This window comes from Mesoplodon mirus (assembly GCF_964341445.2).
Source record: "Mesoplodon mirus genome assembly, chromosome: 7".
Lineage (NCBI taxonomy): Eukaryota > Metazoa > Chordata > Mammalia > Artiodactyla > Ziphiidae > Mesoplodon > Mesoplodon mirus.
The window spans coordinates 55946884-55972295 of NC_138983.1; the positions used below are offsets into that span (position 1 = coordinate 55946884).

General features: G+C 37.7%; 1 protein-coding gene across 3 annotated transcripts in view; it reads left to right on the forward strand.

The window, feature by feature from the left end:
• Positions 1 to 25412, forward strand: part of PGM2L1 (phosphoglucomutase 2 like 1) — an 82475-nt gene that overhangs the window by 29201 nt on the left and 27862 nt on the right. For all 3 annotated transcript variants that reach the window (XR_014294550.1, XM_082626711.1, XM_082626710.1), the window contains exons 2-5: positions 16010 to 16177; positions 18613 to 18719; positions 19427 to 19511; positions 22932 to 23015. Coding sequence is in view for 2 of the 3 variants with exons in the window: in XM_082626711.1 (XP_082482837.1) it covers positions 16010 to 16177; positions 18613 to 18719; positions 19427 to 19511; positions 22932 to 23015 (444 nt within the window). In the remaining variant the exon portion in view is untranslated. The remainder of the gene's footprint in view (positions 1 to 16009; positions 16178 to 18612; positions 18720 to 19426; positions 19512 to 22931; positions 23016 to 25412) is intronic.

A 25412-nucleotide genomic window follows, 5' to 3' on the forward strand; every position in this document is an offset into this window, starting at 1 on the left:
CAGGCCCAGCGGCCATGGCTCACGGGCCCAGCCGCTCTGCAGCATGTGGGATCTTCCCAGACTGGGGCATGAACCCGTGTCCCCTGCATCGGCAGGCAGACTCTCAACCACTGCGCCACCAGGGAAGCCCCACAAAGTAATATTTTTGAGTGATCACGTGAAGTATATATTTGTGATTTAATTTAGCCTCAAAGAAAAACATGAAATTATTTTTCCAAAGGCCTTTATCTTAAAAAATATACCACTTAATTAGAAAATTCATTTCAATTGGGGGTTCTTATGTTTGATTGCATGATAACTTAAACCTGTTCTGATATTTTCTTTCCCTAATATTTATGTTTCCTGAAAGAACATGGCTATTTTGTCACCATTAATGACTCATAGTCAACACATCTTCTGTGTACAAAGTACAGGTTAGGTAATGTGGGGAATATAGAGTTGTTTAAAATATGGTCACGGGGCTTCCCTGGTGGCGCAGTGGTTGAGAGTCTGCCTGCCGATGCAGGGGACGCGGGTTCGTGCCCTGGTCTGGGAGGATCCCGCATGCTGTGCGGAGCAGCTGGGCCTGCGCGTCCAGAGCCTGTGCTCTGCAGCGGGAGAGGCCACAGCGGTGAGAGGCCCACGTACCACAGGGAAAAAAAAAATATATGGTTACTACTATCAACTGAAGGTACCCCCACCCCCATTATGTAATTGAATACTCTTTTTAAGGAAATGCCCACTATCATCTGTTAACATTTTTCCTAATACTTATTTTTGAGTTACATTGCATTTAGAATTATAGGAAAAATATAGAATAGCAAAAATGTATAGTTATTTCCCTCAAAATGTTTGCCAAATAAGGACTTTGATGAATGTTGCTTTAATGTATGAATGGCAAGAAGAATGCTTGGATAGGTAGGAGAAGGAGGAATGTTAGGGGATGGAATTCAGTGTTTTGAAGAAGCATTATATTGGGCGTCAAGAAGGCTCAACCTTATTTCCCATTGGGACACAAACATCACTTACTGTATTAGGGTACAGTCTAAGCTATTATACCAAGGGCTATAAAATGTAATGGCTCAAAGCAGAGAGAAGATAATTTCTCTCGTAACACTCAGAGGTCACTGGCAGTCCAGGGTTGGTATGGGGTACCTGTGCCATCCTCAAAATGTGACTTCCACTATTGATCCAAGATGTCTTCAGCCCATGGGAAGAGGAATAAGACTCAGGAGAGTGTACACTTAATCCTTTCCAGGGAAAGACCTGAAAGTGGAACATGTCATTCCCATTTTCATTCCATTGGCCAGAACTTAGTCACATGGTCACACCTAGCTATAAGGTAGACTGAAGTATAGCCCTTAGCTGGGCTGCCATGTATGTACCCAACTGTATGATTAAAGGAGAGAGAAATATTGGGAGACCTCTAGCAGTTGGGTGCTATTACCAATCTAGGGTCCTAAGATTCCTGACTTATTGTCAAACTTTTAAAACACCTTAGGAAACTTATATATGTGTCTGTTTATAATCCAATTAAAATTCTAAGTTTTTTTTGCTTTTGATTGGAATTAGGAGTGTGTATGGTAGTACTCAAGATATACTCAGTTCTTAGCAATTGGCAATTGTCCTTGATTGAAAAAAATTTAATAAATTGATGTATTTTACTGGACAAAACAAGTTCCAAGTATGAACTTTATTGGAGAAAAAGTTAAATAGAGAGAGACAAGGAGTTTGAACTGTTGACTAGATTCCAAAGTGAGTCTAACAATCAAAATGTTAGGGTTTGAAGAGATCTTTTCTTTCTTCTTCTTTTTTTAAAAAAAATGCACATAGAAAAGCTATATACTAGAGTGAGATCTTTTCAGATTAAATTCCAACCCCTAAATTGTACTGATGAGCCTCAGAGAGAAGTGACCTGTCCAGGGGCTCATAGTTTATTTGATAGAAGAGACTGAGTAAAGAACTCAAGTCTTCTACATCTTAGTCTATTAAAGAAACTAACAACATTATGGAAAGAGTAAGCCCAACCAGGATACTGCATAAGCCCCGAAGATACGAACATAGAAAGTGAAGTGATTTCTTTCAATCTACCATTAAAAAAAAAGTTTTGAGGAGTATGCGAGTATTCCTCTCTGCATACTAATTTTATTAAACAAGTCAGGTTAACTGTGGTAACAAATAGTCCAAAATTTGTTGGAGTATTTGTGAGGTAGGAGGTAGAGGGGAATTTTGCTCTGTGAATCACTTGTTCCATCTTGATGCTACGTACTCCTGGAAGTCCTTGGAGCCCTCTCTCTTTCGTGGGTAGATGGGGAAAGAGAGGATTGCGGGGGTAAGGGAGTGTTTAATGGGCTAGGCCTGGAATGCCACACATCTCTTCTACTCAGATCCATTGACCAGAACTCTGTCGCATGATCTCATCTGGCTCTAAGGGAGGCTGGAAAATATATTCTAACTGTGTGCTCAGGAAGAAGAGTTGAACATAGTAGACTCAGTAGACTGTGCTTTGTTAGAAAAAAATCTGTAAGTTAAAAAAAAAACTTTATGCAATCTTATGTTCCTATGACCATTTTCTTAATTGTTTTGGGTTTGTTTTTGTAGGTCCTTTTCTTCTCTTGTGTTTCCCACTTAGAGAAGTTCCTATAGCATTTGTTGTAGAGCTGGTTTGGTGGTGCTGAATTCTCTTAGCTTTTGCTTGTCTGTAAAGCTTTTGATTTCTCCATCGAATCTGAATGAGATCCTTGCCAGGTAGAGTAATCTTGGTTGTAGTTTCTTCCCTTTCATCACTTTAAATATGTCAGGCCACTCCCTTCTGGCTTGTAGAGTTTCTGCTGAGAAATCCGCTGTTAACCTTATGGGAGTTCCCTTGTATGTTATTTGTCGTTTTTCCCTTGCTGCTTTCAATAATTTTTCTTTGTCTTTAATTTTTTCCAATTTGATTACTACGTGTCTCAGCATGCTTCTCCTTGGGTTTATCCTGTATGGGACTTTCTGTGCTTCCTGGACTTGGGTGGCTATTTCATTTCCCATGTTAGGGAAGTTTTCAACTATAATCTCTTCAAATATTTTTTCACGTTCTTTCTCTCTCTCTTTTTCTGGGACCCCTATAATGCAAATGTTGTTGCGTTCAATGTTGTCCTGGAGGTCTCTTTGGCTGTCTTCATTTCTTTTCATTCTTTTTCTTTATTCTGTTCCACAGCAGTGAATTCCACCATTCTGTCTTCCAGGTCACTTATGTGTTCTTCTGCCTCAGTTATTCTGCTATTGATTCCTTCTAGTGTAGTTTTCATTTCAGTTATTGTATTGTTCATCTCTGTTTGTTTGTTCTTTAATTCTTCTAGGTCTTTGTTAAACGTTTCTTGCATCTTCTTGATCTTTGCCTCCATTCTTTTTCTGAGGTCCTGGATCATCTTCACTATCATTATTCTGAATTATTTTTCTGGAAGGTTGCCTATCTCCACTTCATTTAGTTGTTTTTCTGGGGTTTTATCTTGTTCCTTCATCTGGTACATAGCCCTCTGCCTTTTCATCTTGTCTATCTTTCTGTGAATGTGGTTTTTGTTCCACAGGCTGCGGGATTGTAGTTCTTCTTGCTTCTGCTGTCTGCCCTCAATGTATTTTATTTTAAAGCTTATTTTCTACTTTTGGAGTAGTTAGCATCTTTTTTCCTGGATATGATTTTTATATTCACTCAGTGATTATTATTCAACTTTTATTAAACCAATTATTATTAAGTAAATCTCACTTTATATGACAAGTATAGTCATTCAAGTGTTTTATCTAAGCCAATTTAGCTTATGCTAATTTCTACAATATTTTTAAAGATGGAGAAATTAAATTTAGAATTACACCAAAATCATTTTAAAGGGAAAAAAATTATTGGTTTTAAGAGAGTGTATTTTGGACTCAGGAAGCATCTGGCTTGGATAACATGTTCTGCTTCAGGACTCTAGACTTGGATCTCCAAGCTGGCTGACCCTCAGAAGTAAATGTCAGTTGCATTCACCGTTCAGATTTTCAGATTGCAGTTTCCTATTTTAACTTCTGTCTAGAAATAAACTTAATTTTTTTTGTCTGTAGTTAATATAAAACTGATATTTATTGTTTAGACACCCATCTCTGTCAGAAGCCTTTAAAAGTGTTACAGATTTGTAATTTTAGATATATTTGAGTTACTAAAAAATCAATTTTATATGTTGTCTCCTCTTTAGATGTTTAACAATATTAAGATTTATGTTATGTTCTTTTAGATATATGTTATGTTCTTTTAGATCTGTTCTAATCTTCTAAACAATGAGATTCATATTTTAGATTGCTTTTAAGCTGTTAGGTTTAGTAGTAGAATATTAATAGAGATTCAGACTGTATAAGAATTATAAAAATACTAGGTTTATAAAAGTAGTAGGAAAGAAGATTTTTTTTTTTTTTTTTTTTTTTTTTTTTTGCTGTACGCGGGCCTCTCACTGCCGTGGCCTCTCCCGTTGCGGAGCACAGGCTCCGGACACACAGGCTCCGCGGCCATGGCTCGCGGGCCCAGCCGCTCCGCGGCATGTGGGATCTTCCGGGATCGGGGCACGAACCCGTGTCCCCTGCATCGGCAGGCGGACTCTCAACCACTGCGCCACCAGGGAAGCCCCAGGAAAGAAGATTTACAGGTGAATTCCTCACTGGCAAACTTGATTTGTTTTATTTAATGACGATTACGTACTTTTTTATATACTTTTATACACATTTATATTTGTTATGCATAAATAATACAGAAGCCCCCTAATTATTAACAGAATAGGTTCAGAAAAGCTTGGGTGAGTCCAAAATGAGCCTTCATAAGTAAACGCTAATACTTTCATTTCATGGCAGGCAGAGTTGGTGTGATTTTGGGTTGATGTGAGCTTTCTTCACAGTTATGAAAGTCTTTAAGAAGTTAAGTTTGTTAGAAGAGGCACTTCTATATATTTAAAGTGTTGCCTTTTTTGTAAATCAGTTCTTTCATGTTTTCTTTGAATTTGGGCCTTATGGACCTACAATATGGGAAAAAAAAAAAAAAAACCTCCACACAGTGTTATGTAAGAAGACGCTTTCTTGTCTTCAGTTCAGCCGTATAAAGTTGCAGCAATCCATATGATTAGAACCAAAGGAAAATTTTTGGTATACAGGTAAAATTTGAAAATAATGCATGGCTTTAATTCTGTATTCTTTAGCTTACTGATTCATACTAAACAACCAGCTTCATTTCTGATGAAGTATAGAACATGCTAGTAGTCACTAAAATCTCTTTGGATTTTCTTCAGGGTTACTTTTTTAAGGTACTAAAATTATTAGGATTCTAAAATATGCTAGTTAAGAGCAAATTTAGTTCAGATTGGATACATTTACTTTCTAAATAATTAATTTTCATTTTATATAGTAGGTCAATAAGTACATTTCTAAGAAGTATGTAAATCAACTTTCCTACTGACTTACATTTTAATTTTAGAGGTGCTTTTTTTTTTTTAACAGTTGAACAATTTTCTTCTTTTTTGCTGATAAGGGCTTCTCCTACTCTCAAGTAATGAGTGAATTGTAAATAAGAGCGCACACTTAGAAAGAAAACAATAATTTGTATTTGAGAAAGCGCCAATATATGTTTTATAGATTCAGGTCTTCTTAATAGCTTTCTGTAGGTAGGAAAAAGAGAGTAGTTTGTGAGGTAAAAAGTATTCATGTAGATACACAAGTAGTAGTTTTTCTCAGCCCCCATGGATATCTATATAATTTTTACCATAAAATAAGTAATACATACATAAAATAGCCCATCAGAACCAAGACTGTACAATAAAAATAATCCTTTCTACCTCAGCATTTGCCCCTGATTTTCCCATCATAGATAATCACTATTTGTAGTGTCTTATATTTGCATGGAGTATTTCTAGAATTATACATAAGTATACATATACATCTTTTTATACAAATTTAAACACCTTATATACTCTTCTGCTTTTCCTTCCTTTTCATTTAATATATCTTAGTTCCTTGTGGAAATAGTATTTTTTTAAATAAATTTATTTAGTTAGTTTTGGCTGTGTTGGGTCTTTGTTGCTGCGTGCAGGCTTTTTCTAGTTGCGGCGAGCAGAGGCTGCTCTTCATTGCGGTGCGCGGGCTTCTCATTGTGGTGGCTTCTCTTGTTGTGGAGCACGGGCTCTAGGCGCACGTACTTCAGTAGTTGTGGCACGTGGGCTCAGTAGTTATGGCTCGTGGGCTCTAGAGCTCAGGCTCAGTAGCTGTGGCGCATGGGTTTAGTTGCTCTACGGCATGTGGGATCTTCCCATACCAGGGCTTGAACCTGTGTCCCCTGCATTGGCAGGCAGATTCTTAACCACTGCACCACCAGGGAAGCCCGGAAATAGTATTTTTAAAATAATTTTGTAATTCTTGAGAATCTTCACATATTATAGTTTATAAAAATCATGGTTATTTGAAGATTTTAACAGCAAAATACAAATGTAATTTCATCATCCAAATGGAAAATATATGATAATCATGGCTACATAGATACTTTTAATTACATTTTAAATGTTTGTAACATCAACATCTAATTTAATGTCTAGCTATGAAATAGTAGAGAAATCTGCCTTTAAAGTAGATTTCAAATGACTGTCACCTAGTCACTTAGCTCTTTTTACCATAAAGATTTGCTTATTTCTAATGCATCATGATTCTTTACCCATTTTTATTTTTCTCCAACTTACAGGCTTTTTCAGAACCAGGAATTAGGTTAGAACTGGTTGTGATGTATAACAGAAAATAGAATTTTTAGGCCCTACTCTAGTAGCTGTGCAATAAATATTAGGAAGTACACTCAGTAACCTAATAGCATTCATGTCTGGTGGATCATTTTTATATTTATACAGCTGTAATAAAAAGGAATATTTTTTGCTTTGTAGCTGGAGTTAAATTATTATTAGAAACATTATTAACCTGCCCTACATAATTATTTTGTTTATAGTGAGATGGTATAGGCTTTAGAGCCAGACCAAACTGGATTCAAATCCTGTCTAGACCTCCAATATTAGCTCAGTGTTACAAGGCTCCTTCTCTAAATCTTAATCTCTTCATCAATACAGTGGTAATAATACTACTACCTGTAAGATACTGCAGTGAATATTCTTGTATGAATGAATCTTGTTCATGTGAAGGTATTACTGTGGACAGAGAAATCTATGGGCCAAAAGGCATTTGCAGTTTAAATATTGATAATTGCTGCAAAATCACTCTAAAAAGACTCCCTATTTCAATGTAACTAACTGTATGACACTGCCTTGTACCCTCTATTGTACTGAAGTTTTTCAGTCTTTTCAGTTTTTGTCTTTCTTATAACCTATTTTTAAATGTTAACTCTCTTCAAGTCTCTGACCTCTGTATCAAATCTGGCGATATCTTAGACATTGGAATAATATATAGTAGCCCAGATAATCTTATTGTTTAGATTTTTCTCTTAATAGCTATTCATATTTTAATGTAGGCTCTATATTTGTTAGTTTGTGCCATTTATGAAATAGAGACTCCTTGAGTCAAGGTGCTCTCTCTATATATACACATATATGTGTGTGTGTGTGTGTGTGTGTGTGTGTGTGTGTGTGTGTATATACATTTTTTTTAACATCCATCTAGTTTAAGCAGATTACAATTTCAGTTGATCAAAATTTCCATGGCTTCTCATTAGTTTGTGGCATGTCCTCTGGTTACTTTAATTTCCACTATCCCCAGAATACCTTTTTGTTTAAATTATATATTAATATGATTTTATTCCTTTACAAGTACAAATATACTCTAATATTTAGCGTCTTTCAAGTGCCTTGGTTTATCATTCTGAATATTCATTGTCATTATATAGACTGTAGATGTAGACAATCTATGCAGTTAGTATGGACTAAATCCATATTATGTATGGTATGGAAGAGAGAAGTTATGCTTTACCTTATTTTCTTATTATTTGACTCTTTCTCCTAAAAAGAAAATACTGGAAAATTCCATTTAAGTTTTATTCTTATTGTAATTGCATTTCTATTCAAAACTTGCTACTCATTTGTGAAGCACTGTTTTCAGTTATAGGCACCCTGAGCTTTATGAAAATAAGTTGAAGTATGTGCTAATGAAATACGAACCCTAAAATAAAGATGTTGGCATGTCTTGCTTCACAAACCAAATTTGGACTGAATTTTCATTCTCACTCTTAACCAAGTCCACATTTAACACTTAAGACCTTTTCATGGTCAACTTTTGCTGTAGATAAATTGAACGGTTTTCTGTGACTTTAAAGAGCAGTAAGGCTTATCAGGCCATTTTGAATTACAGATGTTTAGGAAGTATTTGGTAGGCATGTTTTGATGGCATTTATCTAATAGCTTCCATATTTCTTTTAAAACTTAACATAGACTTTAATTGATATCATTTTTTTTTTTTTTTCACAAGAGAATTGACATGACCAGTCAGATTTCCTTTGGCACCAAGGAAATGGCTCTGGCAGTAGAAGAGGATAAAGGTGATTTGACAGTAAAAGCAGTACTTGTTGCCTACCTACCCATTTATCCCCTTTGGATGGGATTTCCTATGGAGTCTTTGAGTCCAGCTGTTTGGCATATGTGAGGGGAGAGGATGATGATTCTGCAGGGAGGCATGTTCTATGGTGGTGTTGTCATAACTGAGAAAAGGAGAAGAAATGACCCACGATGCTGGTAGAGTTGAATGTCCCTGGTAGGTACCGTAGATTGAATCAATGGAGAGAGAATGGATTTCCAGAGTCTGTGCTCTGCCCTCTTTTTTTTTTTTTTTTTTTTTAATTTAATTTAATTTTATTTTTTTGCTTTATAACAAATTGAATCAGTTATACATATACATATGTTTCCATATCCCCTCCCTTTTTGCGTCTCCCTCCCACCCTCCCTATCCCACCCCTCCAGGCGGTCACAAAGTACCGAGCTGATCTCCCTGTGCTATGCGGCTGCTTCCCACTAGCTATCTACCTCACGTTTGGTAGTGTATATATGTCCATGCCGCTCTTTCACTTTGTCACAGCTTACCCTTCCCCCTCCCCATATCCTTAAGTCCATTCTCTAGTAGGTCTGTGTCTTTATTCCTGTCTTACCCCTATGTTCTTCATGACATTTTTTTTTCTTAAATTCCATATATATGTGTTAGCATACAGTATTTGTCTTTCTCTTTCTGACTTACTTCACTCTGTATGACAGACTCTAGGTCTATCCACCTCATTACAAATAGCTCAATTTCATTTCTTTTTATGGCTGAGTAATATTCCATTGTATATATGTGCCACATCTTCTTTATCCATTCATCCGATGATGGACACTTAGGTTGTTTCCATCTCCGGGCTATTGTAAATAGGGCTGCTATGAACATTTTGGTACATGTCTCTTTTTGAATTATGGTTTTCTCAGGGTATATGCCCAGTAGTGGGATTGCTGGGTCATATGGTAGTTCTATTTGTAGTTTTTTAAGGAACCTCCATACCATTCTCCATAGCGGCTGTACCAATTCACATTCCCACCAGCAGTGCAAGAGTGTTCCCTTTTTTCCACACCCTCTCCAGCATTTATTGTTTCTAGATTTTTTGATGATGGCCATTCTGACTGGTGTGAGATGATATCTCATTGTAGTTTTGATTTGCATTTCTCTGAGTAAAGATGTTGAGCATCCTTTCATGTGTTTGTTGGCAGTCTGTATATCTTCTGTGGAGAAATGTCTATTTAGGTCTTCTGCCCATTTTTGGATTGGGTTGTTTGTTTTTTTGTTATTGAGCTGCATGAGCTGCTTATAAATTTTGGAGATTAATCCTTTGTCAGTTGCTTCATTTGCAAATATTTTCTCCCATTCTGAGGGTTGTCTTTTTGTCTTGTTTATGGTTTCCTTTGCTGTGCAAAAGCTTTTAAGTTTCATTAGGTCCCATGTGCTTATTTTTGTCTTTATTTCCATTTCTCTAGGAGGTGGGTCAAAAAGGATCTTGCTGTGATTTATGTCATAGAGTGTTCTGCCTATGTTTTCCTCTAAGAGTTTGATAGTGTCTGGCCTTACATTTAGGTCTTTAATCCATTTTGAGCTTATTTTTGTGTATGGTGTTAGGGAGTGATCTAATCTCATACTTTTACATGTCCCTATCCAGTTTTCCCAGCACCACTTATTGAAGAGACTGTCCTTTCTCCACTGTACATTCCTGCCTCCTTTATCAAAGATAAGGTGACCATATGTCCGTGGGTTTAACTCTGGGCTTTCTATCCTGTTCCATTGATCTATCTTTCTGTTTTTGTGCCAGTACCATACTGTCTTGATTACTGTAGCTTTGTAGTATAGTCTGAAGTCAGGGAGCCTGATTCCTCCAGCTCCATTTTTCGTTCTCAAGATTGCTTTGGCTATTCGGGGTCTTTTGTGTTTCCATACAAATTGTGAAATTTTTTGTTCTAGTTCTGTGAAAAATGCCAGTGGTAGTTTGATAAGGATTGCATTGAATCTGTAGATTGCTTTGGGTAGTAGAGTCATTTTCACAATGTTGATTCTTCCAATCCAAGAACATGGTACATCTCTCCATCTATTTGTATCATCTTTAATTTCTTTCATCAGTGTCTTATAATTTTCTGCATACAGGTCTTTTGTCTCCTTAGGTAGGTTTATTCCTAGATATTTTATTCTTTTTATTGCAATGGTAAATGGGAGTGTTTCCTTGATTTCACTTTCAGATTTTTCATCATCAGTATATAGGAATGCCAGAGATTTCTGTGCATTAATTTTATATCCTGCAACTTTACCAAATTCATTGATTAACTCTAGTAGTTTTCTGGTAGCATCTTTAGGATTCTCTATGTATAGTATCATGTCATCTGCAAACAGTGACAGCTTTACTTCTTCTTTTCCAATTTGGATTCCTTTTATTTCCTTTTCTTCTCTGATTGCTGTGGCTAAAACTTCCAAAACTAGGTTGAATAAGAGTGGTGAAAGTGGGCAACCTTGTCTAGTTCCTGATCTTAGTGGAAATGGTTTCAGTTTTTCACCATTGAGGACGATGCTGGCTGTGGGTTTGTCATATATGGCCTTTATTATGTTGAGGAAAGTTCCCTCTATGCCTACTTTCTGCAGGGTTTTTATCATAAATGGGTGTTGAATTTTGTCGAAAGCTTTCTCTGCATCTATTGAGATGATCATATGGTTTTTCTCCTTCAATTTGTTAATATGGTGTATCACGTTGATTGATTTGCGTATATTGAAGAATCCTTGCATTCCTGGAATAAACCCCACTTGATCATGGTGTATGATCCTTTTAATGTGCTGTTGGATTCTGTTTGCTAGTATTTTGTTGAGGATTTTTGCATCTATGTTCATCAGTGATATTGGCCTGTAGTTTTCTTTCTTTGTGACATCCTTGCCTGGTTTTGGTATCAAGGTGATGGTGGCCTCGTAGAATGAGTTTGGGAGTGTTCCTCCCTCTGCTATATTTTGGAAGAGTTTCAGAAGGATAGGTGTTAGCTCTTCTCTAAATGCTTGATAGAATTCGCCTGTGAAGTCATCTGGTCCTGGGCTTTTGTTTGTTGGAAGATTTTTTATCACAGTTTCAATTTCAGTGCTTGTGATTGGTCTGTTCATATTTTCTATTTCTTCCTGATTCAGTCTTGGCAGGTTGTGCATTTCTAAGAATTTGTCCATTTCTTCCAGGTTGTCCATTTTATTGGCATAGAGTTGCTTATAGTAATCTCTCATGATCTTTTGTATTTCTGTAGTGTCAGTTGTTACTTCTCCTTTTTCATTTCTAATTCTATTGATTTGAGTCTTCTCCCTTTTTTTCTTGATGAGTCTGGCTAATGGTTTATCAATTTTGTTTATCTTCTCAAAGAACCAGCTTTTAGTTTTATTGATCTTTGCTATCGTTTCCTTCATTTCTTTTTCATTTATTTCTGATCTGATTTTTATGATTTCTTTCCTTCTGCTAACTTTGGGATGTTTTTGTTCTTCTTTCTCTAATTGCTTTAGGTGTAAGGTTTGGTTGTTTATTCGAGATGTTTCCTGTTTCTTAAGGTGGGATTGTATTGCTATAAACTTCCCTCTTAGAACTGCTTTTGCTGCATCCCATAGGTTTTGGGTCGTCGTGTCTCCATTGTCATTTGTTTCTAGGTATTTTTTAATTTCCTCTTTGATTTCTTCAGTGATCACTTCGTTATTAAGTAGTGTATTGTTTAGCCTCCATGTGTTTGTATTTTTTACAGATCTTTTCCTGTAATTGATATCTAGTCTCATAGCATTGTGGTCGGAAAAGATACTTGATAAAATTTCAATTTTCTTAAATTTACCAAGGCTTGATTTGTGACCCAAGATATGATCTATCCTGGAGAATGTTCCATGAGCACTTGAGAAAAATGTGTATTCTGTTGTTTTTGGATGGAATGTCCTATAAATATCAATTAAGTCCATCTTGTTTAATGAATCATTTAAAGCTTGTGTTTCCTTATTTATTTTCATTTTGGATGATCTGTCCATTGGTGAAAGTGGGGTGTTAAAGTCCCCTACTATGAGTGTGTTACTGTCGATTTCTCCTTTTATGGCTGTTAGTATTTGCCTTATGTATTGAGGTGCTCCTATGTTTGGTGCATAAATATTTACAATTGTTATATCTTCTTCTTGGATCGATCCCTTGATCATTATGTAGTGTCCTTCTTTGTCTCTTCTAGTAGTCCTTATTTTAAAGTCTATTTTGTCTGATATGAGAATTGCTACTCCAGCTTTCTTTTGGTTTCCATTTGCATGGAATATCTTTTTCCATCCCCTTACTTTCAGTCTGTATGTGTCTCTAGGTCTGAAGTGGGTCTCTTGTAGACAGCATATAGATGGGTCTTGTTTTTGTATCCATTCAGCCACTCTGTGTCTTTTGGTGGGAGCATTTAGTCCATTTACATTTAAGGTAATTATCGATATGTATGTTCCTATTCCCATTTTCTTAATTGTTTTGGGTTCATTATTGTAGGTCTTTTACTTCTGTTGTGTTTCTTGCCTAGAGAAGTTCCTTTAGCATTTGTTGTAAAGCTGGTTTGGTGGTGCTGAACTCTCTCAGCTTTTGCTTGTCTGTAAACGTTTTAATTTCTCCATCAAATCTGAATGAGATCCTTGCTGGGTAGAGTAATCTTGGTTGCAGGTTTTTCTCCTTCATCACTTTAATTATGTCCTGCCACTCCCTTCTGGCTTGTAGAGTTTCTGCTGAGAGATCAGCTGTTATCCTGATGGGGATTCCCTTGTGTGTTATTTGTTGTTTTTGCCTTGCTGCTTTTAATATGATTTCTTTGTGTTTAATTTTTGACAGTTTGATTAATATGTGTCTTGGCGTATTTCTCCTTGGATTTATTCTGTATGGGACTCTCTGTGCCTCCTGGACTTGATTAACTATTTCCTTTCCCATATTAGGGAAGTTTTCAACTATAATCTCTTCAAATATTTTCTCAGTCCCTTTCTTTTTCTCTTCTTCTTCTGGAACCCCTATAATTCGAATGTTGGTGTGTTTAATGTTGTCCCAGAGGTCTCTGAGACTGTCCTCTGTTCTTTTCATTCTTTTTTCTTTATTTTGCTCTGCAGCAGTTATTTCCACTATTTTATCTTCCACCTCACTTATCCGTTCTTCTGCCTCAGTTATTCTGCTATCGATCCCATCTAGAGTATTTTTTATTTCATGTATTGTGTTTTTAATCGATGCTTGATTCATCTTTAGTTCTTCTAGGTCCTTGTTAACTGTTTCTTGCATTTTGTCTATTCTATTTCCAAGATTTTGGATCTGGGAAATAGAATCTTGGATCATCTTTACCATCATTATTCTGAATTCTTTTTCAGGTAGAGTGCCTATTACCTCTTCATTTGTTAGGTCTGGTGGGTTTTTATCTTGCTCCTTCTCCTGCTGTGTGTTTTTCTGTCTTCTCATTTTGCTTATGTTACTGTGTTTGGGGTCTCCTTTTTGCAGGCTGCAGGTTCGTAGTTCCTGTTGTTTTTGGTGTCTGTCCCCAGTGGCTAAGGTTGGTTTAGTGGGTTGTGTAGGCTTCCTGGTGGAGGGGACTAGTGCCTGTGTTCTGGTGGATGAGGCTGGATCTTGTCTTTCTGGTGGGCAGGTCCACGTCTGGTGGTGTGTTTTGGGGTGTCTGTGGACTTCTTATGATTTTAGGCCACCTCTCTGCTAATGGGTGGTGTTGTGTTCCTGTCTTGCTAGTTGTTTGGCATAGGGTGTCCAGCACTGTAGCCTGCTGGTCGTTGAGTGAAGCTGGGTGCTGGTGTTGAGATGGAGATCTCTGGAAGATTTTCGCCGTTTGATATTATGTGGAGCTGGGAGGTCTCTTGTGGATCAGTGTCCTGAAGTTGGCTCTCCCACCTCAGAGGCACAGCACTGACTCCGGGCTCCTCAATTTGGGATGATGTGTTGTCTATTCATGTATTCCACAGATGCAGGGTACATCAAGTTGATTGTGGAGCTTTAATCCGCTGCTTCTGAGGCTGCTGGGAGAGGTTTCCCTTTCTCTTCTTTGTTCTCACAGCTCCTGGGTCTCAGCTTTGGATTTGGCCCCGCCTCTGCGTGTAGGTCGCCGGAGGGCGCCTGTTCTTCGCTCAGATAGGACAGGGTTAAAGGAGCAGCCTCTTCGGGGACTCTGGCTCACTCAGGCCGGGAGGGAGGGAGGGGCACGGAGTGCGGGGCGAGCCTGCAGCGGCAGAGGTCGGCGTGACGTTGCACCAGCCCGAGGCGCACCGTGCGTTCTCCCAGGGAAGCCGCCCCTGGATCCCGGGACCCCGGCAGTGGCGGGCTGCACAGGCTCCCGGAAGGGCGGTGTGGGCAGTGACCTGCGCTCGCACACAGGCTTCTTGGCGGCGGCAGCAGCAGCCCCAGCGTCCCACGCCTGTCACTGGGCTCCGCGCTTTCAGTCGCGACTCGCGCCCGTCCGTGGAGCCCCTTTAAGCAGCGCTCTTAATCCCCTCTCCTCGCGCACCAGGAAACCAAGAGGGAAGAAAAAGTCTCTTGCCTCTTCGGCAGCTCCAGAGTTTTCCCGGACTCCCTCCCGGCTAGCTGTGGCACATTAGCCCCCTTCAGGCTGAGTTCTCGCCGCCAGCCCCAGTCCTCTCCCTGCGCTCTGACCGAAGCCCGAGCCTCAGCTTCCAGCGCTGCGCGCCCCGGCGGGTGAGCAGACAAGCCTCTCGGGCTGGTGAGTGCCGCTCGGCACCGATCCTCTGTGTGGGGATCTCTCCGCTTTGCCCTACCCAGGTATGTGGGGAGTTTCTTGCCTTTTGGGAGGTCTGGGGTCTTCTGTCAGCGTTCAGTAGGTGTTCTGTAGGAGTTGTTCCACGTGTAGCTGTATTTCTGGTGTCGATATCATTTTTGACTAAGAGGTTTATTTTGGATCCATAGCTCTTGTCAATTTGTTAAAAAAAATTCTTGAATATATTATTATTATTGTTATAGTGTTTATTTTTACTTGTTGACAGTTTGCTTTATTTATTTATTTATTTTTGGCTGTGTTGGGTCTTCGTTTCTGTGCGAGGGCTGTCTCTAGTTGTGGCGAGCGGGGGCCACTCTTCATCGCGGTGCGCGGGCCTCTCACTATCGCGACCTCTCTCGTTGCGGAGCACAGGCTCCAGACGCGCAGGCTCAGTAATTTTGGCTCACGGGCCCAGCCGCTCCGCGGCATGTGGGATCCTCCCAGACCGGGGCACGAACCCGTGTCCCCTGCATCGGCAGGCAGACTCTCAACCACTGCGCCACCAGGGAAGCCCTTGAATATATTATTTTTAAAATATGACAATTAGAGATATGTAAATCACACTCAATAGGGTCTGGCCTCTTTGGGGACTCAATAAATGGCAGGTGTTTTTTTATTATACATACTAATATTAATTTAAAGTAGCATTGTGGAATTTATAGTCAACGTAGAACCTTGTTATGTATGAATAATACTTATTGCTTCCTCAGAAGGGCTTCATATTAGGACTCTACTTGTGATCCTGACTAAGTTTTAATACATCTTTTTTATAGAATCCCAAGACAAAAGAGCAAATTGAAAATCTGTTAAGGAATGGGATGAACAAGGAGCTGCGAGATAGACTTTGTTGCCGAATGACTTTTGGAACTGCAGGACTTCGTTCTGCTATGGGGGCAGGATTTTGCTATATTAATGATCTTACAGTAATACAATCAACACAGGTAAGTATTATAAATTATAATATGTGTACTTTTATCACTCCATTTTTTTGCTTTATAAATTAGTTTCTTTTCTTAAAAAAAAAAAAAAAAAAAAAGCTTTATATCCAGCAAGATACTCTCTTGTAAATAAAAAATGTAGAATAAATTCTGACGTTTGGTCTTGCACAAAACTGATCTTAGAGGTCATTTATGTATCTTTAGAGTCACAGACTGACTTGCTTATTGAGTTATTTTGGTTGCCATTGTCAACTTCGTGACAATGTTACTTTGCATTTGAAACCAGGAAATGGATATTGACATTTCCATTTAATACAAAGAAACAAATTTAGATAGAAAGAAGGTGATTGCTCATTTTGGCATACGGCCATTGATAAAGATTAACCAGAGTATTTGGAAAATTTAGTTGAAAATATTTCCTTTTAACATGGTTTTCCATATATTTTGAGAGTTAAGACAGTGTTGATATGATACAATTTGTTTTATTTCTCCCCATTCTTATGCAACTTATTCTAGAAACAGATTACTTTTCTTTCCAGTGAATCATCCTTAGTGTTTCAAGGAACTCCACTTTTGAGGCCAAAATGCATTTAGCATATACTAAAAGTAGTTCTGAACTAGAGAATTGCTCAGTAGATATAATTCTAATTGATACTACCAAACAGTAAATCATCTTTACCCTTATTCTGAGGGAATTCTCTAAATCCAGGGGCTAATGTAGGGGATCAGGAACAAAGGATGACAAGATGACTGAATAGGTAGGATACTTGCCTCCTCCTGCCCCCATTCCCTTTCTTTTCTTCATCCAGAAACGCTTCAGTTCGATCTTTTTTGTATGTTGGGTTTCCTTATAAGCTTTCATTTTAACTGAAGATTCCTTGACTTCAGAAAAAGGAGTGGAGGAGGTGTTTGAAAACCAATTTCTACAGAAGTGCAAATTTTTACAGGAGTTGAGATTCCATTATTTGAAGTGGAAAAGCCAGATGGAATCTAAGTCTTAAACCCTAGTTTTTTTCAGAACCTATGTATAGATGGATAAGAGAAGATGGATTTTTACACCAGAGAATGAGATTCTGTGAGGTTTTAGGATAGTATCATCATTAGAAATAAATAAGTTGGTGAAACTAGTCAATTTGGGCTATATTGCATGCATGCTTGGGCGCACACACACTTGTAGGGAGTAGGTTAGGAAGAATAATTATACTTGAAAGAACCATGAAAGAATGGTCCAGAAGTCACTGGGGTCTCATTTGGTGCTGCCACATAGTTACTTAGCAGTCCCTGCCATATAGTAGGTCTTCAATAAATCAGTATAATATAGTTTGGGTTGAATGAATGGCTTTGGGTAAGTCATTAAATGGAGCTTCAATCTTATTTTGTTTCATCTTTTTTGGAAGAAATGTTGAAAGACAGAGACAAAAATAGAACTGGTATCTTCATTTCTTTCTTTTGGGGGTTGTTGTGAGGATTAAATGTGGCAACATCCGAGAAAGTAGTTTTAAAAGGACTGTAGCAATATGAAGTGTTATTTTTACAGACGGAAGTGTTTATTAGAGTTAGCAAATCATTCATAAGATAGTTAAATGGTGTTTTGGCTTATTATTGTGATATTTTCAATATTAAATACTTCATTTCATTTTTTTGTCACCCTTGACTGCAAATTTTCCTTGTTTATGAGATTTTCTTTCTGTGAGATTTTAAAACTAAAGAATGGGATCCATCTTAAGAAATGTTCTAATGAAGGTTTATGTTGCTGATTTTAAATATTTGTGTCATAAATTAGATCAAATCTTCTGGTTAGCTTCAATCTTATGATTTAGCAAGGCCTAATATGGTCAAAATTTTGTTCTCTAGAGCCTTAAGGCAAGAAACAATTTCTTTTGCCTCTTCTAGCCAGTTTTTTTTTTTTTTTTTAGCATTCTGACTCTCAGGTCCCATCTTTTTTTCCCTAATGTTTTATGTATCGTATTGGATTTAAGTTACTTAATTGATATTTCTGTGGTATTAAATGTGTCTGAAACTCCAGGAAGTAGGTGTTTATCATCTCACGTCCGAGGACAGAACATTGTTGTTCTCACATTGGTAAACATGGGCAAAAGGAGGAAGCCATTCCCTGAGAGCCAATAAGCTGCACACCACACAGAAAAAGAATAGCCCTGGGCTTCCCTGGTGGCGCAGTGGTTGAGAGTCCGCCTGCCGATGCAGGGGACACGGGTTCGTGTCCCGGTCTGGGAAGATCCCACATGCCGCGGAGCTGCTGGGCCCGTGAGCCATGGCCGCTGAGCCTGCACGTCCGGAGCCTGTGCTCCGCAACGGGAGAGGCCACAACAGTGAGAGGCCCACGTACCGCAAAAAAAAAAAAAAAAAAAAATAGCCCTTAAGTCGTAGAAAATGCAGGCATTAGTCAGGAACTAATTTTCTGTGTTTATCTGCTTCAGGGGATGTACAAATACCTTGAGAGATGTTTCTCAAACTTCAAGCAAAGAGGTTTTGTCGTGGGGTACGACACCCGGGGTCAAGTAACCAGCAGCTGCAGCAGCCAGAGGTACAGTGTTAATTGTTTCAGAGATTAAGCTGGATTGGAATAAAACCTTGAAAAAAATGTTATGCCCAGTTGTAGGATTTCTGAAATAGGAAGCTGTCCAAAAAAAGTGTGATCACATGCTAATGTTTATTTTAGAGCTGAAATGGAAGCATTTCAAAGATAACCTTTGGTTTTTACAGAAAGGATTAAATTTCTAAATGTTTAGAGTTAGTGTTTAGAATGACATAGACTGTGTGATGATTTTGGCAGAGGCACTGGGTAGGAGGATTATGTAACTTGCATTCTCTCATTATAGTGCTATTTGATTAGTTTTAGGGTATTTTCACACATAGATAATCATGATGTAGTGATACTTTTTCTTCACGGGGTAAATAGGCATATTGTGTTTATCAAAGTCTCTGGTTTCACTTTCTTCCATGTTTTTTGCCTTTTGCATGTTTTATTTCTTATTAAAAGAGCCATCAGAAGATGAATGAGAAAAAAGGAAGAAATTTAAATGTCAATTCTGTTCCTTGTTACTCCTTTTCAAAAAAAATCTTATTTAACATTTTAAAGTTGGAGCATGAATCTTAAATAACTAGTGATTATAAGAATCGGTTGTATTTGCTACTGTATATTCAGAATAATTGTAATGCATTTATTTTATGGGAGGTTGGTTTTCAAAAAGTATGTAAAGCTAAGGACCAAGTGAAATCTCTTTTTTTTAGGCTTGCTAAACTCACTGCTGCAGTCTTACTGGCCAAAGATGTTCCTGTGTACCTTTTTTCAAGATATGTTCCTACGCCTTTTGTAGTAAGTGCGTTGTATCACTGATTGTACAGAAAAGATTGAAAAGATTGCTCTTGAAAAGATTTCTTAAATCAAGCAGGATTTAAATCTTTGTCATGCATATAGTTCTGTATTAAGTGATATGAGGGACCTAAAGAAAACCAGTTTTGCTCTGAATTTATTTTCATTCAACAAGCATGTGTCGAACCATCTAAGAATTTAATCTATAACAAGTTGACAAATCCACAGTCATGGTGGGATATTTTAATACTCTTCTTTCAGAAACTGATGTATCAGGCAGGCAAAAATTATTACGGATAGATTTAAACACACAATTAGCGTGCTTAATCGTGTGTGTGTGTGTCTGTGTGTAAACCCTGTATTCAGTGATGGTAGGATACTCATTCTTACCAAATAGGGTCACAAAGGAAATCTCACAAGTACAAGATAATTGCTTATTAAGCCATAGCTCTGGACCCCAATGCAGTAAGATTTAAAATAAAGAAGCCCACAAATCCCCATATGTTTGGAATTTTAAAAACATTCGTAAGTAATTTATGGATTAAGGAAGATATAATGAAGATTAGAAACTATAGCCATCCTTGCTTTGCATGGTAGTGCAGGACTGAAAAGATAACTGTGTAAGCTAAAACCATGCAAAGCAATGTTAGTTATCAATGGGGGAAATTTCGATTGTTCTGTGACCTTTAAAATTTTTTTGTCAAAACCTTAAATATACCTTTTCTCTTGATTAAAAATGTACAGAGAAAAGAAAAAAGTAATAAACTAATATTTATTTGCTACTCTGTAATTTAAAACATTAGAAGTGGTAAAACACTTTAGTGTTTTATTTCTTTGTAATACAATGTATCAAGACTGTGACCAGTGCTTGCTTCTTGTCATATAACTTAACAATATGAGTAAGCATCTTCTCTATGCCTTGCTGAATTATCACACTTCTTTCTAAGTCTGGATCAGCTTCCCACATTTTATCTTTTGTACTTTCTTTCTTTCTTTTTTTGGTTGTGCTGTGCAGCTTGTGGGATCTTAGCTTCCCAACCAGGGATTGAACCCAGGCCCTCGGTAGTGAAAGCGTGGAGTCCTAACCACTGGACCATCAGGGAATTCCCTATTGCTTGTACTTTCAGTATCATAAAATGTCTCTGAGAATTCCTTTTTTTACCAGTATCACTCCCTCTGGGACAGCTTCATCCCTTTCATCACAACCACATCCTTCATTTATATCCATACATTCACCTTCACTAAGCTCATCTGCTTGCACATTTAGAGTCTCTTGAATGACAGCAGTGTCAACGTTCCTGGTTATTTCTTCTATAACTCCATTTATGGTCGATTCAAATGTCACTTCCACTGTTATCACTTTTGTTTCTTTGCTGCACTTTCATCTTTTTTGGCCAGTTCCTTCTTTCAGTTATCCATTTTTGCAAAATTGTCAAATGGGTATATCACTGGGAGATGAGGCAACACAACTACATGCTTTGCTGTCTGTGAGAGAGCTGACTAACAGATGCACAGTGACCAATCACTGACAGACTTGATGACATGATTGGTTACTAATCATGATGGATCTCTTATATACATAATTATTTCAGACGGAAGAGCTAGCAGCCAGGTTTATACTTGATGCAGTTACTCACAGTATAGCATGGTAACTAAAATTTGAGCATGTTGTTGGGAGACTGGTATTATTTAACTAAAATATGGTATCAGAAATTCATGTATACTGGAACTTTGCAAAGCAAGGACTGTCTGTATTTAAAACTGAGCAACAATGAAAACAATAAATAGCAAAAACTATGGGATATAGCTAAAGCCCTACTTAAAGGGAAATTTATAGTCTTAATGAATATATTAGGAAAAAAATTTTTAGAATAACGAGCTAAGACTTTAACTTTGTATGTTAGAACCAAAACAGAATAAATCCAAATAAAATAAAAGAAATAATAAAGATATGAGGAAAAATCAATTAAATAGAAAATAAAGAAAAGAGTGTATCAACAAAAGTGAGAGTTGGCTCTCTGAAGAGACAATTAATAAAATAGACAAAGCCTTTTGGCAAGGATGCTGAAGAAAAAAAAGACAAAGAAAGTAAAAAAGTGAATAATAAATACATAGCTATTAAGAAAATCCAATATTCTGAATAACATAGTGCAAATAAATGTGAAACTTAGGAGAATTGGCCTATTTTCTGGAATAATTAATACATCAAAACTGATAAGAAATAGAAAACCTGAATAGACCTATAACCACTAAAGAAATTGGACTGGTTTTTATTTATCTTCTCAAAATAAAAATGCCAGGTTCACATGATTTTGTGGACAAGTTTTACCAAATGTTTGACCATTAGATAATGTCTCTATAAACTGTTACTAGTGATTTATTGGAAATATATGGAGTGGCTCAAAGAATTGAAGGAATTTCTAAACAATTAGCTCTAACGAATGACAGAAACCAGGGAGGGCCCAGAAATGTAGAACATTTATGTAGGAGTCTGCCACTGGGTTACCATTTCCAGCTGTAACTATGTGTTGGCCTTCCTCTCTTATTGCAGGTAGATTTGCTCTAGCTGCTAGGGAAGTTATCTTTAGCACCCTTTATCACCATGTCTTTGAGTCAAAAGGCAATCTTCCTTGACTACCTATAGCAGAGACATCTTAGAGAAAGACTCTGACCAGGCTTGGATTGTGAGCCAGTCTCTGAGTTAAATCATTAAGGGAATAGGTTACTTTAGTCAGATCAGGGTCACGTGTCCACCCGCCCATGGCCAGGAGGAGAGAAGTTGGATGTGATGGAAGAAGGAATATGGGGAACATCTTAGGCAAATAAATAATAACTGCAAAGAAAAAGGGAAATTCAACCTGGGAATTAACTTTGGGGGAGATGGTAAATTGACCTTTATATGCTATAGAGGCCACAGAGTATATGTAAAGATCTTCAAATTGGAAGGCAAGAGACCTAAGTTCTTCTCTTATATATTCTCCCTTATGATTATATAATGTTGGATAAACAGTATACAGTGTTTAAAATATGTAAAATATGATACATTAGATGATTTCTTAAATTTACTTCCAGGTCTAATATTTTATGATTATATTCCCCTCTCATATCTCCAGAGTCTTGTGGAGTATCTGGCATATAATAGGTGTTTGTTAAATATTTGTTAAATGAACAAAATAATTATAGGACTAAGTTAAATGAGACTAGAGGGGGAAAAAAACCATTCAGTCTAACAGTTAGGTCATTACTGATGACCTAATATTTAGGTGGCTTTAGTTATATCCCACCCAAGGAACCTGGAGTTGATTATTGAGGTTTTAGACTATTTATATCTTAATGTCTTTTCCAGTTATTTAATCAAAGTTATTCTTATGTCAAATGTATGAGTAGCTAAGAAACAAATATTTATTGTTATTGTTTTTTTAGCCATATGCAGTCCAGGAGCTCAAAGCAGTTGCAGGTGTGATGATTACTGCATCTCACAACCGCAAAGAAGACAATGGATACAAGGTAAACCTTGGACTCCTCATCTTTGGTCATTTCATAGTTCTTATTTTATTTAAATAATATGTGCTGAGTATATTTTCTACAGTGGAGAGCAGGGTTAGACATTGGGAACAGAAAGATAAAAACATTGAGTCTACCCCTCAAAGAATGTGTATCCCTAATGGCCCTTATTACATTTCAATATGTACTATTACAATAGTCTCTTCAATGGTCTTTTTACTTCTGATATCTTACTGCCTTTGATTTCCCCAACCCATCCCAAATCCACCCTCTCTACCATTTCAGAAATAAAGTCATTTTGTACCAAGAACTTAAAGAATAAATGGGAGTTTGATGGAAGAGAGCCAGAGGAATAGTATCTTGACCTCATTCTCCTCTCCCTCCAACCTTCTGCTGGGACTCCCTATTGGCCACAGGATCTATTTGATGTGTCAGGCTTCATGGCAGAAAGCAGGGTGGGGAAGGGTGAAGAGTGGCTCTGGAGGGGCAAACAGAAGATATGGCACAGTACTGAACCAGTGTTTGGGGCTCCTAGCTGACGAGTCCATGATCTTATATTCTTTTTTCATCTTGTGTAGGGAGACTCCAGGCACACTAAGCTCTGTTTTACTGGGGAAAAGAATATTTAATCCTAATCTAAGATTTTGGCCTTGGCCAGCTAAATGGATAGTGTTACCATTTATAGAGGCAGGGAAAAATCATAATTAATTAGTTTTGGACATAATTAAGTCTGAGGGATTTGTGGGTCAAACAGGCAGCAATGACTTGTAGGCAGTTGAATATGTAGATGTGTTGCTCGGGAGAAATCTGCGCTGAAGTTACAGATTTTGGGATCATCATACATATTGTATTAGAGCATATAAGAATATTTGGAAATTCTTTATTTGGATGAGCAGCCCAGAGACAGTGTAGGTTAGAAAAAGAGGTCAAGAATGGAACCCTAGGGAATATCTACTTCAAGTGAAGGGAGAAAGAAGAGGAGCTGGAGATAGGACAAAGACCGGAAGAGGCTGGTATGATAAAAACGAAAGAGGTGGGCTTCCCTGGTGGCGCAGTGGTTGAGGGTCCGCCTGCCGATGCAGGGGACACGGGTTCGTGCCCCGGTCCGGGAGGATCCCACATGCGTGGAGTGGCTGGGCCCGTGGGCCGTGGCCGCTGAGCCTGCGCATCCGGAGCCTGTGCTCAGCGGCGGGAGGGGCCACAACAGTGAGAGGCCCGCGTACTGCGGGTTTGAAACCTATCTCTGCCACTCAGAAGCTTTGTAACCTAAGGCAAGTTACTTAATTTCTCTGTGCTTTAGTTTCTCCATCTACAAACTGAGAATAATAATAGAACCAGCATCATAGGGTGAGAGTAAGGATTAAGGGAGATAGTGCATGAAAAATGCTTAGTATAGTGTCTGGCTCCAGTAAATAATAAATGTTACCTATTGTTTTTATTCTTATCTATAGCTGCACTGTCCAAGCTGATAGCCACCAGCTACCTATGGCTATCGAACACTTAAAATATGACTAGTCGGAACTGAGATGTGCTGTAAGTGTAAAATACACACCAGATTTCGGACAGTTAATACAATAAAAGAATGTAATGTAAATATGACTTGCATTGTGGCTCACATTATATATCTGTGGCCCTGCTGAGCTATAAAATAAATTTCTAGATGTGAAACTTCTGAGTCAAAGGGACTATGAAATAAAATTTGTCATTCTCTATTCAAGGTGGTGGTTCTAATTGATACTCTCACCACCAATATTAAGGTCTTTATCCCACACGGTCCATTATTGTATTATCAAACTTTTTCATCTTTGCCAATCAGATATGTGGAAATGTTATGTTTAATCTGTACCTGTCTTATGAGTAAGGTTGAGCTTCTTTTCATGCATTTATATGATATTTGTGTTCCCTTTCCTGAAAAGTCTGTTTAAGGTTTTGCCCATTTTTTTCTTGGGTAGTTGCTCTTCTCCTTGTTGATTTGTAGGAACTCCAAAGTAGCTCTTGGTCATTTGTTTTTCAGATAGTTTCCCCCCATATTGTCATTTGCCTTTTGACTTTATTTATGATATTTTTCCATGCATGGTATTATGGTATTTTTTTTCCATCTGGAAAAATTATTTTGGCATTTTTATTGGTATCATATTTCACTTGTACATTAATTTAGGAAGCTTCAATATTTTTGTCATATGATTGAGTCTCTTTATTCAAGAACAGAATGTATCTTTCTATTCTTCCAAGACTTCTTTTAGACCCTTCAGTAACATTTTATTTTATTTTTCTTTTAATTTATTTATTTATTTTTGGCTGTGTTGGGTCTTCGTTTCTGTGCGAGGGCTTCCTCTAGTTGTGGCAAGCGGGGGCCACTCTTCATCGCATTGCGTGGGCCTCTCACTATTGTGGCCTCTT